Raw genomic sequence first — 15,989 nt, forward strand, 5'->3', positions numbered from 1 at the left:
TCCACCGTAGAAAACCAGTGGAAGCCCCTCGATTTACTTGAAAATAGACAAACCCTAACAGAGAGGATGAAAGAAGGGAGGCGGCTGAGAGGGATGTGTTTAGGTCATAATATGTATTTTACTCTGGTCTCTCCCCTGAATACTGTTACATGTGCCATTATTAGATTCTGAAATACTCCCTCCTCCTCGGGATGTTTATATTTGGGTTGAGCATAAAATTTAAAAAAATGATAAAATATTAGAAAAAAGTTAAAAAAAAGTGAGTAATGGAACTGATTAATATTATATATATAAAGTGGGTATAGTGAAGAGAATTAGTTGATGTGTTTACTTTTTATATTATAAAATATTTACTATTTTTGAATTTTTTTGAAATGTAAACAATTAGAAGGGACATCCCAAAAATAAATCATAAATAAATGTGAGGGACAAAGGGAGTATAACTAGCTCGAATAAAAATAATAAAATTTTAGAATATAACATTTTTCAAAGGGGAAAATATTTTTTTAAATGAATATTAATCATTATTTTTTATAAGTTTTTTACAATAATAGAATAACATAAACTTTTTCCCTAAAAATCATTTTTCCATAAAGAAATTTTTCATAAAATATATTCCTAATTCGAATTTATTCCAACAATCAAATGGAAGCTTACTAAACATCTAAACGACTGCCGACAATGTTTGAATAGGACCATTTGATAGACAACATGCACGCATAATGCATACATATATGTGTTAGTACTCATATTCAAGAACACATTTTGTTTAACTTCGAAATTTTATTCGATATATACTTACAAAACGAACATGGTTTCTTTACAAAATGAGTATGATCCATGTACTACAGCCTTGAACTGAATATAAAGCGGGTTGGTGAATAATTTAGATAATTTTCGCTTTCAGCCCCTAAGCCTATTCAGTAAAGTATAAAAAGTACCATCAAACTTTTAAGGGTCCTGTTCCCTGACAATCATGTGTCAGGGAACAGTTAACCAACACACTATCTCCTGGCCGTTGGATTCACAGCCGTTGGATCGTGAATCCAACGGTCAGGATTAAAAAAAACAATCGTCGGTCCGCATTTTTTTCCACGGAATGCTACCCTTTCCGCGCATTTTTTCCGCGGAACATATTTCCCTTCCGCGGATAATATTAGCGGAACATCTGTACTTGCAGTTTATAACCCTAAAACGATCACACTTACCTTTTTGTGCAGCATTTGTCAAATTGGAGAGCAAATTTGGGGCAATTGTTGGTTTTGTTCATCCTTATTCACTAATTACATTTGGTAAACTCAATTTCTTGCTTTTTTCTTATTGTAGTTATGGATAAGATGTTTGTTCGGTTTCAAGGTAGAAAAGCTTTGAGAAAAAATGATAATGTTGTAAATAGTGAGGTTGTTGATATTAGTGGTAGTTGCCTACGTAATGATAATGTAAATTATGTTAACATTGTTGATGATTGTGATGAAGATGTTTATGTTAGTGAACATAGATTTGAAAATGAAGATTTACATGAAAATAGTGAGTTTGCGCATGAGAGTAGTGAGAGTAGGGATAAGAGTGCTGTTAGGGAAGAAAATATTGTAATTTCTTTTTTGAGTCAAAATTTCCCTAATTTGGTAGCCGCCGAAAATATAATTAGGACCTATGCTTTGAAAAATGGGTTTGCAATTAAAATCCAAAATACACAAAGGCGTGTGGACAAAACAATATATGCCCGTACTCATGTTTGTAATTTAGCGGGAGAAAACCGCGATAAAGAACCCGTAGAGGATGAAGAAGTTTTGATAAGAAGTGTCGGTAGTGAGAAAAAGAAAAGGCGTAGAGATAAACTTCCTAGAAGTGGATGTAAGTTTAGGATTTATGTGATTAATAGGCGAAATACAAGGCATTGAGAGATAACATCGTTGGAGTTAAATTACAATCACGATGTTGTGTCGCCTTCTAAGATGAATTTGATTAAAAGGGAGCGACATGTAACCGCCGCCCAAAATAATTTAGTTAAGAGTTTACATGTTTCATGTATTGCACCTAGACAACAAATGAATATATTTGGAAAAATACATGAAGGAGAGGAGCAAGTAGGGTTTCATGCCCAACATTTGAGAAATGTCATGCGAGATTTTAGAAAAGATAATTTAGGTGTGAATGATGCGCAAGCGGGATTGGATTTGTTACATAGGTTAGAAGAGGAAAGTGGAGGAAATTTTTTTATTCGGACTCTAATTGATGAAGAAGGAAGATTGAAGTGTCTTTTATGGGTTGACCCTCGGTCGTTGTTGGCCTACAAAAATTTTGGTGATGTGGTTGTATTTGATACAACCTATCGAACAAATAGGTATGCTATACCGTTTGTGCCGTTCACCGGGGTGAATCATCACTATCAATTGGTTCTCTTTGGTTTTGCACTAATGCGTGATGAATTGAAGACTACATTTGAGTGGGTTTTGGGTACTTGGTTAGAGGCCGTTGAAGGAAAAGCACATTTGGCTATTATCATTGATCAAGATCAAGCGATGGTGGGGGCAATTCAATCTCAACTACCGAACACGACACATTTGTTGTGTTCGTGGCACATTAGTAACAAATTTCCGGAAAAGCTCTCAACCTACTATGCAAAGGAGAAATTTAAAGGTGACTTCAATAATTGCATATATCACTCGTTGACTGAAGAAATTTTTAAGGATAGGTGGAAAGCATTGATGTTGAAGTACAAGTTAGAGGATAATACATGGTTTCAAGGCTTGTATAAATTGAAGCATAAGTGGATTGATACTTATACACGTAACATTTTTTTCCGCGGGTCAAAAAACAACTTCAAGAAGCGAAGGAATGAATGCCTTTTTTTATGCTTAAGTGGATTATAATACACGTTATACAATTCATTGCATGCGCCTGAACACCGCCTTGGAGCAACATGCCGCTTCCATTTATACGAAAGAGATGTTCAAAAAATTTCAAGAGCAATTGGTTGAGGTCGCAAAGTACTTTGTGGAGAAGGATAGAGACCGTTCCTTAGAAGATGTGGAGGATACGTACTACAAATGTTATCGACCATTAATGGTTGAGTATAAGAGAACCACCTATCTCGTTACCTTCAACAAGTTGTCATTTTGGGGTTCTTGCATATGTAGAATGTTTGAGCATTCGGGCATGCCATGTCGTCATATTATTGCCGTGTTGACAAAGAGGTGTGTTGCTGAATTACCCGAACATTTTGTGAAACGGAGGTGGACTAGGGATGCCAATAGAGTTGATGGTGTGTTGTCATATCACATGCCCGGAGATGATGCCTCATCCCATAATTTGACTCCAACGGAAAGATTTAATCACATGACTTTACTTACTATGGGGTTTAGTCATAGTTGCATGACGTCGAAGGAACGTTATGAGTATGCCGTGAGAGTTATTAATCGAGAGACCGAAATTATTGATAAAATGCCCGTTCATGGGGTCGAAGGTGTTGGAAGTGAATTTGATACCAAAATTTCTCAAGAAAGTGGAGAGAAGTTAAATGAAACTATTCTTGACCCCGTTGTTTCGAAAACCAAAGGACGCAAAAAAGAGCACCGAATTAAAAGTCCCGTTGAGGAACTTGCAAAGTAAAAAAGGAAATGCGGACATTGCAACATTGAGGGACATGATGCTAGAAAATGTTTAGTGAAATTGGAAGAATTGAGAAAAAGTCAAAGTGGCCAATTGTAATTCAAATTTTATATAACAATCTCTTATATATTATTTTGTCATCCTTTACACTTATATTGATTTTAGTAGTTCCACCTCATTTTGGTAACATGCATTTGTTCTTGTTATATGTAGGTGAAATGACCAATACTTCAGATGACGAGTCGGTGTCTCACGTTAGCAACACATTCTCGGACTCGGACTCCGAATTCGAGGATTGTATGTCACCAACATTTAGCGAGTTGGATGTAATCGCTCATGAATGGAGCAAGGAACTAGCACGGTTAAACGAAGGACCTCCCCTAGTGGAGGAAGAAGACCCGGAGTTGCACCCTCCAGAAGAAGAGGCATACCGTTCAAGGGTTTGGGCCGAAGCATGCCACTGGTTAACCCTTCCTTGCATGTTTGTAAGAGTTTGGAGCAATGAGTTGCCTTACTTTCTCCCATTTTTGAACTTGGGTAAGGACTCCTCCGATGGCCCTTGGAGACTGTCCGAATGGGATGGCGGTAAAATTGTGAATTATGATAGGATCGCAAATATACGTAAGTTGAAGCCTCGTGAGGGTGCCACCCGGGACCAAGTACGCATTGATCACGTCAAGGGTTGGGTGTCCCACTTACGTGGTGATGATACCACCGCATGGGCTTGGAGGCGTGCACCATGGTGCAAATTCACTCTCTACGACGGGTCAAGCACCATTCCCGTCACAATATGGAATGATCACGAGACCCATAGAGAAGTCACTGAAGGTGTGCTCCGCGAAGGATGTGTTGTTGTGCTCTATTGGGTTACATGCATTGTTAGGGCCGACCCCCCCCCCCCCCGGGGTCTCAACGCACCGACTATCGGGCGGCTTCTCTAACTTTTTAGAGATATTTAGTTAGTTAGGGTAGCTCGTACGAGAATTCCCTTTATTTAAGTATTTTTTTTGTATTTCGATGTAATTTTGTCAAACTAGACAAGTTAAACACATATTTGGATTTGAATTGCGATAATTATGTAATTTCTAATTTGTCATTGATCCATTACTTGAAAACTTATTATGTCGAAACACAACTCTTTTAATGTGATATGAAATAGAATGCAACTTTATTTTATAATATTTGTGCTTGTCATGCATGGGAATTTACATGCAAAGTTGGCAAAATGACAATATGCTAGTCATTATAGTCAAGTAATTCTTAAATTTTGGAAGTCATAATAAACGATATTCTAATCAATATTTTATTGCATAATCCAGTTCATATAGTTGAAATACATCATTATTTTACAGATTTCACATAAAATAGGGGATAAAATTTCCAGAATCTTTCTGTCCTTTCCGCGTAAAATAACCGCGGAAGGCATTAACCCTTCCGCGCTTATTTTCCGCGGAAAGAGCAGAAAGTTTTTTTGAAATGTTCCTTCTGGAAAGGCACATCCCACCTGTTTTACAGGATACCAACCAAACAAGCAACAGTCTATGCACAGTCAAACAACAACAACCTGTAAAATATAAAAAAAAAAATCGCCAAATTTAAGCACCCCTCCAAATATGCCCAAATCGCCAAAATTTTTACAAAACCTCAAATTTTGAAATTTCTCCAAACCTTTTAAAATTTGCACACAAGTGTATGGGGGCCATTATATATATAAATCAATAAAAAATATAAACAAAAAACTAAAAAGGGGACGGGAAAGGACACGGTCGATAAACGAACGATATAAACGAAACAAATGTCAATTGTCATTAAACCCAATAAAGGGGACGCGATGATGTTCAAATGTAACGAAACAAGTTCAATTACACTACACAAGCATAAGATTACACAACTAGACGAATGACCTAACTACTACTCTTCTCGGCTACCCTCTCCATCATTTGCCTCATGCGATGTGTTGGTATGGATTTAGCCATCCCTCTTTGAAGCTCCTTCGCAATCCTATAACGAAAGATCTCCACGTCCGAGGCATCCCAACGCACTTTAGCCAGGTCATATCCCTGCAAGGTGTAGTCCATATATTTGCACACGTACATACCGCAATCTGGATAGTATTCTTGTTTAGGCATTGCATCCCAAACATGAACTAAAAGCTCTCCATCTGGGACATTTCTATTCTTGCCAACATACCGAAGCATTCCTCCAACAACTCCAACCTAACACACAACAAAAAACAACATTAGTTCATGTAAGCAATAAGAAAAGATTTAGAAATTACAATATAAGGTATCGTCGAGGAACTATTACCACGCACTCTTTCTCTTCGGGATATTGAGCGTTGAAGTTCATAGGATCAAGTACCATCACGCCCCATTCCTTCACAGAAAATACCATGAGAATCCAATGGTTTTTGTTCGCGTTCATGGGAAGAAATATGTAGTCCGCCTGATTAATTGGTGGACCTACCCCACAACTCGCCCAATTAACAAAGAAATGCATGGTCCTCGCAGAATAGGGACGTGAGTAGTCCACTTTTTTCGCCAACTTCATAAAAAGTGGATCCATGAAGTAGTATGAAGGCATCCTCGGATACACCCCGCGGCAGCTATGGCCTCCTCACGATCACGCAACAACCACTGCAAGAAACATGTTATACGATAAATGAAATAAAAAGAAAAACATAAATAAAAGAAGGTCAAAGATTATACCATGTAGGCATATATGATCCTATCATCTAGCCATCCTTTGGGTTCCAAACTCTGCATAACACTTGTGTCCAAGGTCCACTTAAGATCGTGTTTAATAGGACCACTCCCGGGAAAACCACTCCATCCCCAATCCCTCCTAATAGCATCCATCCTCTCCCACTCCAGTCTCTTATTTATATCCCATTTCTCTTCCACAGGGCGGCGGATATACATCTTCTCAGCCCTGGAAGACGAGCCTGCTGCAAATACAGATGCCTGTGTCGGGGCCTGTGACACCTGCTGAGACGGCTGTGTCATGTCAATTACATCGGCCTCTCGAGTCTCTCCAACTTTAGGCCTCATCGCCTCGGGAGAAAGATAAACATGCTGGAACACTGGAGCCATATATGCCGGACCTCTAACATCCTGCATGAATCGACAGTACGGCTCAAGAAACATAGGGGCAATCCTCCCAAACTCCTTCTCATACTCAGGGGGAATGCTACTATCCATAGCTTGCAGACATGCCAACCCCTTCTATATCTGTAAAATACATTTGTGGCATATAATCAGATGTTACTATAATGCAAAGGAGGAAACAATTCTACAAAATATCGGGGAAACAATTATTAACAAACTTACAAGGTCAAATGCCTGCGAGTTGTTAAACAACTCCCGGGTGCTATACTGTGGCTCTGGCAATGGCTGTGGCTTCCCAACACGCATCCGTGCAATGCCAGAGTACCACTGCATGTAGCCTGTGTCATCCACTGCGTCTGGCTGATGAGCAACTACAACCTCGGGGTGCTGACTAAAACGGGTCCACTCACCAATCTCAGCAAACCATATACCTCGCCAGTCATAGGGATTAAACGGAATCATAGGCTTCCTATACTCTGTCATGTTAACAGGTGACGGTGGGATACCCTGTCTGAACCCGAACTGTCTCATCACCCTGTCTGAATGTTGATACTCTACAACATCATATCATATCACTGGAATCCTGGCAAGACCAAAGTAATGAGCCTCCCAATCCTCAGCCGATATGTCATGATCCCCATCTGAATCCTCCTTCACCTCGTGAAAGTGGGCATATGGCGTCCAAGACACAATATCAGCTGCTACTCCATCAAACTCGCCTCTATAATGTGGCAAACTATGATGAGGCGCCAATCTACTATCACGCCTACCTATAGCCCGTTTTCTCTTAACAACAATCCCAGTCCCAGGAACATCCTCATCCATAGGATCATCAGGAACAACATCAGCCTGCACTTTACCATTCCCTCCCCTTCCTCTACCCTTACCCCTAACCTCCTTCACCTCCGTCACCGTCTTCCCCCTAACCTTCTTCCCATGTTTCCCTTTCACCTCCTTCCCCTTAGGCTCCTCCTCCGCCTCCTCCTCCGCCTCCGCCTCCTCCTCCTCCTCCTCAGCTACCACCTCATCTACCGGCCTAGCCCAGAACTTAGCTACTGGATATGAATCCCTGATAGGATCAGGAAGAGGTCTCCCAATCAAGAACCGTTTATATGCCCACAACTGCAACAACCACATACAACAGGCAATCCTCTTGGCCCCTTTCTGTGCTGCATGCTCGAGCCCCCTATATAGATATGAAAGAACCGCAGAACCCTAAGACCAAATCTACACACACGTAAGATAGCGGAGGTGTCCAATGTACTTCGGGTGCACCACATTCCTACTACTGGTAGGAAATAGAACATAACCAACGATCATGAGCAGGTATGCCTGTGTGTGGATAGAATTCCTCCTCGGATCAGGACCCGGATCAGCCTTCCCATATCTCCGATACAACCAAATATACTTTATGCCGGCTCTGGCCCATCCCGCCTTCACCTCCTCCTTATCCAACGGCTCAAACCACTGTCTCAAAAAAATATGCCAAACCACTGTCCAGACCGTCTCCAACTAACGCATGACCTGCAACCGGTAAACCCAAAATATAGCCAACATTCTCCAAAGTCACTGTCATTTCCCCCTGTCTCATGAAGAAGGTGTTGGTCTCGGGACGCCACATCTCCACAAGTGCCGTGACAAGCCTCACATCATTCTGCAAAACCACACCCGAATTTGCAAACACACCAAAACCAATGCTATGCAACAAGTCCTTCTGCGCATCAGATAAAACCCACCTACGCATGTTCCTGTTCCCACAATAACACTCCAAAGGACCCCGCTCATGTCCCTCCCAAACATCCGAACTCACATGATAGGAGTTATCAAAGATAATGTCATGACTAATTGGACCCGATAATATGTTATCCATCCTGAAACAATAAACATACAATTTAACGTTAGTTACTTCCACATTTAAAATTGACCGTATAATGTACAAGAACCAGAATGTAACAAAATTTAGGCCTTGTTAATTCAAATCTCAACCAACACATATCAATCAATCAACAACATTACAGAATTAAGACATTCTCACAAATACGACACAACCACAATCAACAACATTGAACAAAACGCAACCAAGACATTCTCACGTTACATATTCCTACACAACCACAACCATCAACATTCGACAAAACGCAACCATTACGATTAACTAATCATGATCAAGTGGAAACAATCATCACCATTAACCTAGAATACGCACAAATCAGAATACGCACAAATTAGAATACGCACAAAAACTGGAACAAATCACGATCAACCCAATCACGATCAACTATTACATCGCACAACTCATAATACGCACAAAACGAATCAGAATACACACAAACGGATTAATTATATGATTACGCGCAAACAAATCAGAATACGCACAAACGAATCAGAATACACACACTACTAGACTAGTAACTTAGAAATCAAAATAAGACAAGTACAAAGCAACATGTCTAGGATCACAGAAATACTTCCTGATGAACTACCTTACATATACATAATCATAATCCTATAATCAACAATCGGGTTTAACAAAAACACAATCGGCTATATCTGTACTAGGCCTATATTCATCGATCATAAGCTTAAGTCACTTAGACACCCACCCCACTTGTATTGCAACTTTTATGTGTCTTATGATTTTTGGTCAACATCATTTATTTGATTGTTTTGTGTGAGAATCTGCAGTCCATGATTATAGGGATGGATTTCAGTATTGTCAAATTCAAATTCTGAATTCAAGTTGGTTGTGGCATATGGGGTCAAATTACATATACACACATACTTACATATACATACAGAATTATAACCCAATCAATTCGAAGTAAACGTAGAACAAAGAACAATCAATTCAATTTCAAAACCCTAACCCTAAGAACAGACTAATACAAAGAACAATCGAGAGAATCGAACCTTTGGGTAGAAAACGGTTGTTGGTTGGTTGTTGTTTCGGTTGAAATCGCCGAAAAATCGCCAGAGAAGGAGGAAGTATATGATTTTAGTGTTTGTGTTTGTGTATATAACTGATAGAGAAGAAAGTCGGGCTATTATTAGTTTCTGCACGTTCCGCTAATATTATCCGCGGAAGGGAAATATGTTTCGCGGAAAAAAAAGCGCGGAAAGGATAGCATTCCGCGGAAAAAAAAGCGCGAACCAGCGATTTTTTTTTAATCCTAGCCGTTGGATTCATGATCCAACGGCCAGGAAATAGTGTGTTGGTTAACTGTTCCCTGATACACGATTGTGATTGTCAGAGAACAAGACCCAACTCTTAATAGTTTGCTATACTTCGTTACTTGCGATTTTTTTTTTAATCCTAGCCGTTGGATTCATGATCCAACGGCCAGGAAATAGTGTGTTGGTTAACTGTTCCCTGATACACGAATGTGATTGTCAGAGAACAAGACCCAACTCTTAATAGTTTGCTATACTTCGTTACTTTTAATAGGTTGATGTACCTTGTATTTTTTGTATGTGTTATTTTGGAAAAGGACCTTTAATCAATTGTCTATTTCTTCATTCAGTACAGTAAGATTGTGATAGAGACGTTAAGATTTTATTAACAAAACTTACCAAAAATCCAATTCTTTATATTTCAAAACTTACCAAAAATAATCAATGTATCCCACCACTTTCTCATTTTTCCTTCATTTTTACACTACTTTTATTCCACTATCTCGCACACATTAGAAAACCCGTTTATATATTAAAAATCAATTGACTCCACCACTTCACCCACTTTTCTTTCTCATTCACTACTTTATACACATTTCTTAACCTACATGCCTAAATCAAATGTAAAGAATTGGCCGGGATGACGAGAGTATAATATTATACTACTAACAAACAACGACCTTATTCCACACTCAGTTCAGACTATAAACATCAGTAAAGAGTTGAAGCACCGGCCGAGTTCAATTCTACTAGAAACACCTCAAGGCATGAAAACAAACTGGAATCTGTACATGATATCCTAGCCAATAGCTTATATACATACTAGACAAATTATTCAAGACACAAATCAACATATGGTAGGAAGTCATAGTTTTATTAACAACCACTTCCGTCTTCCGCCTATAAAGGAACCTTTAACTTGATGGTGCACTTCAGTCGTCACGGAAAATAATTACAGGCTCCTACGAAATGCTTTAAGATAACAGGAGATAGTAAACTTATTTATCCTAAACCAGGCCTATCACCCAAATTTAGAATAAACGTCTTCAAGTGCGGAATACAAGGGTTCAGCAGCTTTTGGTCTGTCAACCGACCCGAGAAGAATGTCGGCTGTGGTGAGGTAAGGGTCACCATAGAAGTGTAGATTGGTGTCCAGCCTCGTTGCAACAATGTTCCCTTCCAGTGAGACACCCACAAATGCACCTAAAACACATACATATTAGCGCCATATGAGCGATGCAGTATTATGTTACTTACATGGATATTGGAAACACACGTGCATATAGCCACTTCAAAGTAAATAGGAACTAAAAACACAGAAGATATCTTTGTCAAAAAAATTTGCAAGTAAAAATTAAATGCGAGAAACTATTTACTTTCATGTAATACTGGGACCTAGTTTACTAACCAGTTGCTTCATGTGAATTCATTTAAAAGTGTATTTGTTAGCTTTAAGTCTGTGTTTATATTATTATTTTAGTGACAAGGCATTCTTTTAAAATGTTGTTTTTGGGCTCTACAAGTTACTCTTCTGAAGTTCCAAGTCAGGTTTGATATCTTTTAAACAGATGACAAAACCACACTTGAGCTTCTGGCAAGACCACCTTACATGTGCAATATGTACAGAAAAGATCAGATGCCGGTTTTTCGGAAAAGATAACTAAAACTATAGACAATTAAAGACCACATCCAAACCAAAAAATCGTACATGAAGGCCACCGTTATCCTCTTAGATCAAGTAGTTTATCTGTCTAAAGATATATAATTAAAAAATTCTCAATATGAATCTTTCATCCAGTTTCTCCTCTATTAAGTTAGACATCAGACAGTGGACAGAACAAAAATACTGTTTTATTCCGTGTAACTCCTGCAAAGTAAATATTTTTGCATCAAGCAAACTCTCAAACTGTCTTTCCAAAATGATGTTAGAAAGAAATTATCATCCGAGTGGAACATAATGATCTACAAGACAAGTACCACATTATTTTTCTACAGGCGCAAAATCAGGATCCTTATGAAGATTAAAGAAATCAGAAAAATGAATAAAGACGTGATGTAACCAATTCAAACAAGAGACGGAGAAGTTGCCTAAAATAATTACCTTTGCTGCAACTATAAGTATAGCACATGCCAGAACCGTTTTCGCTAGTTCGTAAGTCCGCTTCCAGCACCCTCCCAACAGGTCCTGCTGCAGCACTACAGCCAGCTCCAAGAGAAAAATGCATGCGGCTACAAAATGTTTTAACTGCTTTGTAATTATGAAGCACAATTATGAAGTCCATGAGCTCACCTCCAACCTATAATTAGTAGTAAAAACATATCATCAATTCCTTCACAAAATAGAGATAGAATAGAACTCGATACCAAATAATTTAGTATTCTATATAAAAGAACGAGCATTTAAACTACAACAAAACCCTGAATCCTTGTGCGACTCCAAGCAGGGTATCAACTACCAACTTCTTTTGTTTACCTATAATCACGTAACAGATGATAATGATACACCAGGTATTTTAAAAATCACCTACTTGGAACACAAGCAACTTTTTATATCTGATCCATAAGGAAAATATAAGGCTAATGGCATACTTAGAACAGACATGTGATGCTTTAAAAATTGTCTCTCACAATAGTGTCATGTCATTCACTATTATTATTATTTTAAGCATGAACATGAAGTTATTATCGTAATCAATACAATACATTCTACTATTTACAGAAATATCAAAGATTTTCCACATTTCCACCGTCTCAAATCAGTACAACAAAAACAAAACCTGTCGAAGAAACATGTAGATAAAAGTCACAATAAAGATTCAAGTACCAAAAAAATAGCTTTAGTAATATGTCTAAAATATCAGTATATTAGAGAGCATCAAGATGTACTATCAATCTATGAATCTAAAATTAATATGCTATCCCGGTAACAGCTATTATATTATCAAAGTCCTTTCAGCCAGAGAAAAGTTGTACCTGAGCACCCCATCCTAACCCAACAGAACCTATAGCAGATGGTGCAGACCAAGATCCATCTGATCGTCGAGCAACAACCAAGCCAGTCCCGAGTTTGTATGTAAGCAAAGCTCCTACTTTAGCAACAGTTAAAATTGCCAGACCTTTGGCTCCTCTTAGAACCGCCGATGGTATAGACTTCTCTGGGTTCAATCTTTGAACCTATTGAGCGCATATAACAACATGTTCAGAAAGGGGATCATTTTGACAAACTGAAAGTCATTAGTAACCCACAACGAAAAACAGACATCCAAAAGAGAAAAGAGTGGAGAAGAAAAGAGGAAAAAAGCCCTATCCAGATCAGTAGTTACGGACAGCTGTTAAACTGGAGCACTATTGAGCAAGTAAACATCAGAGTTTTCTTCTGGTGTGGGTATTTGGTAGGTTAATAGACTTTTACTCATAAACTGGGGTCAGACACCTCAATACTGCTTGGGTAGTCCAAGTTTGCAATCACAATAATAGACTTTACAAACAACAACAGCAGTATAAAACGACTAAAAATGAGCTCTAATCAAACATGAGTAGCACCTGGATGTAACTCCTTAATGTGCTTGAAGACTTGTATATTTCGTGCTCCATGGACAATCCCACCGGAAGGTTTAACCACCCTCTTGTACAAGTCCAGTCCACAACATCATGCTTAAAAACTTGCGCAGCATTACTAATCGTATTTATTAGTACAACTTGTAATGGATCTAGGTGATCATAGCACGTGTCACACACCCTCTGTGGATTTCTCTCCCTAAATTTAACAGGCATTAAACACCTACCTTTTGAACATGCCCTGCAAAAGATCCCTCCACAAAATCGACAATGATGTCGTCCTCGGGTAAGGGCTGTGAAGGGATTATTGCACTGCATACAAGATGTTGAAGAACTGTCAGGAAGCCACTCAGGAGGTTCGGCTTGTAGTACCTTTCGGTAAGCAATATAGTTGATTCCATTAGGCTCCAGGAGTGGTGGCGCGCTAGGTATGTAAACTGAAGACTGCAATAAGGTATCTCCATTCTTTTCAGACCGAAGAAATAAAACATCTGAACTGGAAAATTGCTGATCTTTATAGCCGCTCGAATCTTTATTACGACCAGTCACAATAGCAGCTATCCCACTCAATACATTTTTTAAATTCACCTCAGGAGCACTATGTTGCACACAATTATAATCTTGACTTAAGTCACATCCATCGTCAAGAAAATCCTCTGAACCACTAGGAAATTCGTAAGTAAAATCTTTTTTGAAGGATCTAGAGTCCGAGGTGCATGCATTTTGGCTGTCCGGTTCATCCCAGACAGGACCATTGTAGTCATTTGTTAAGTTAAATTTATTGTTTTCTTTTTCTAAACTGGATAGTGAAGAATACGAAATTCTTCTCTCTAATGTTGCCATAAATTAGACAGCATGCAGATGATAGATAAAATCAATAGGTCGCTCTGCATTTCAAAAAGAAACAAAAATCATTTTCAGAAAATAGACAAAGACAGAATCATCAGACATATGCTGTAAAAGAGCAATCATAGAAACTAGAAATATAACCAGGTATTTAATAGACGTAAGACTACTTCAGTTCATAAAAAGGTATTCTAGATTTAAGTCCAGCCGTAATGGATGTCCAGTTCCTATTCTGCTGACATCCTTCCACAAGATACTATCATAAAAATTTCGCACTCGTTCATTTTTCTTCACTATTCCCTATTTCATCCTTCCTTTCCATCTTTAATTTTCTTATCAATCACTCCGTTCCTACCTAATCTCAATTCTTCAAACAGAGGTGTGTAATTGTACTCAACTCAAGATCCATCCAATTCCTAAAGACCTAAACACATTAATCAATAATTCCTATGCCAACAAATAAGCCCTCCAAGTACTTTACATAATTTCTAGCTTCTTCTTCATAGAGCTTGATATTCATTAGTTATCCTGAAACAGGAAAAATCCTACTCCCCCCTCTGCAAACAATCTGGATACATAAAAATCAATTACCATAAACTATTAACTGAACACCAATCTACATACATCCAACAACAACAACAAAAACATAAAACAACATTTTCTCCGACAATTATATAAAAACATAAAAAATCCAAACTTTACACGAAAACCTGCACAATAAATATAAACCCAGATAACAACCAACCTTTATGATTAAACCAATCATCTCATTCAAATACTGCCACTAAACAAGATCATATCATCTCACAATCACATAAAAACCCAATCTTTGCTCAATATAGCAAATGAAAAAGTGATCTTTAAGTCAAATTAGCAAACTTTACAGATAATACAATTCAATACATTCATAGAATCATAATCTCAGCCAAATTAAACACTTTGAGCAATTAGGGTTTTGAAGCTTTAATTCTCAAACAGGTTGTATATATAACAATTAACACGTGAATAACATTTATACAACAAGAAAAATAGTATTTACACACACATGTAATTTTATATCAATCAAATAACATGGGTGTTTTTGTTTTTTAACAAAGAATCTGACCTTGATTTTTTGGTTTCAATGGAGTTTTAAGCGTGGTTGAAACGTCTGTGAACACTACGAGAATACATATATACTTTCCGATATTATTTAATGTTTGTGTATATTATTTTTGTTTACGTAATTTTGGTAAGATAACTTGATAAAAATTAAAAATGACTACGTTACGTAGTGTTGCACGAAATGTATACTTACCAAGATTCTTTTTACTTGACCCTTAATTTTTGTTAATTTAATTAATTTAACTTCTTATTAATTATTTAGTTTATATATTTATTTTATAATAATGTCCTTTTTTGCTAATTCATAACGGACCGTGATAATCGAATGCACGCATAACTAATCTACGATGATCTTCGTAAACATGCGTTGATATATTGATAAATGTTATTATTATTATGCCGAGCATCATGACTTGAGGCCTTTTTTACATTCACGTTTCTTAGAAAGACTCGTTAAATGATCGAACCAGACAAGCGCAGGTAGCTGGACCCGCTTGTGATCAAACTTCTCATGACCTTGACATATGACAATATGTCAAGGGTATAAGAGTTTACCCATTAAACCAACATTTTATTGACTATTTTATAATA

At 37.9% G+C, this 15,989-nt stretch overlaps 2 protein-coding genes across 4 annotated transcripts; one reads left to right on the forward strand and one right to left on the reverse strand.

The window, feature by feature from the left end:
- Positions 1 to 1,955: 1,955 nt before the first annotated feature.
- LOC141691383 (protein FAR1-RELATED SEQUENCE 5-like) lies at positions 1,956 to 2,873 on the forward strand. The gene has a single exon (XM_074496126.1). The coding sequence runs from the start codon at positions 1,956 to 1,958 to the stop codon at positions 2,871 to 2,873; it is 918 nt and encodes a 305-aa protein (XP_074352227.1).
- Positions 2,874 to 10,605: 7,732 nt separating this feature from the next.
- LOC141693097 (uncharacterized) lies at positions 10,606 to 15,508 on the reverse strand. 3 transcript variants are annotated; one of them, XM_074498102.1, is made up of 5 exons: positions 15,400 to 15,508; positions 13,434 to 14,335; positions 12,864 to 13,064; positions 11,992 to 12,187; positions 10,606 to 11,093 (listed from the first exon to the last, which is right to left on the reverse strand). In XM_074498102.1, exons 2-5 carry the CDS (start codon positions 14,289 to 14,291, stop codon positions 10,912 to 10,914), a joined length of 1,437 nt encoding a protein of 478 aa, XP_074354203.1. In that variant the 5' UTR covers positions 14,292 to 14,335; positions 15,400 to 15,508; the 3' UTR covers positions 10,606 to 10,911. The 3 variants fall into 3 exon arrangements, with proteins under 3 accessions (XP_074354203.1, XP_074354205.1, XP_074354204.1); XM_074498104.1 differs by lacking the exon at positions 15,400 to 15,508 and adding an exon at positions 15,040 to 15,359; XM_074498103.1 differs by lacking the exon at positions 15,400 to 15,508 and having other exon boundaries at positions 13,434 to 15,007.
- Positions 15,509 to 15,989: the final 481 nt, after the last annotated feature.

The sequence above is a fragment of the Apium graveolens genome, chromosome 10, assembly GCF_009905375.1.
Source record: "Apium graveolens cultivar Ventura chromosome 10, ASM990537v1, whole genome shotgun sequence".
Lineage (NCBI taxonomy): Eukaryota > Viridiplantae > Streptophyta > Magnoliopsida > Apiales > Apiaceae > Apium > Apium graveolens.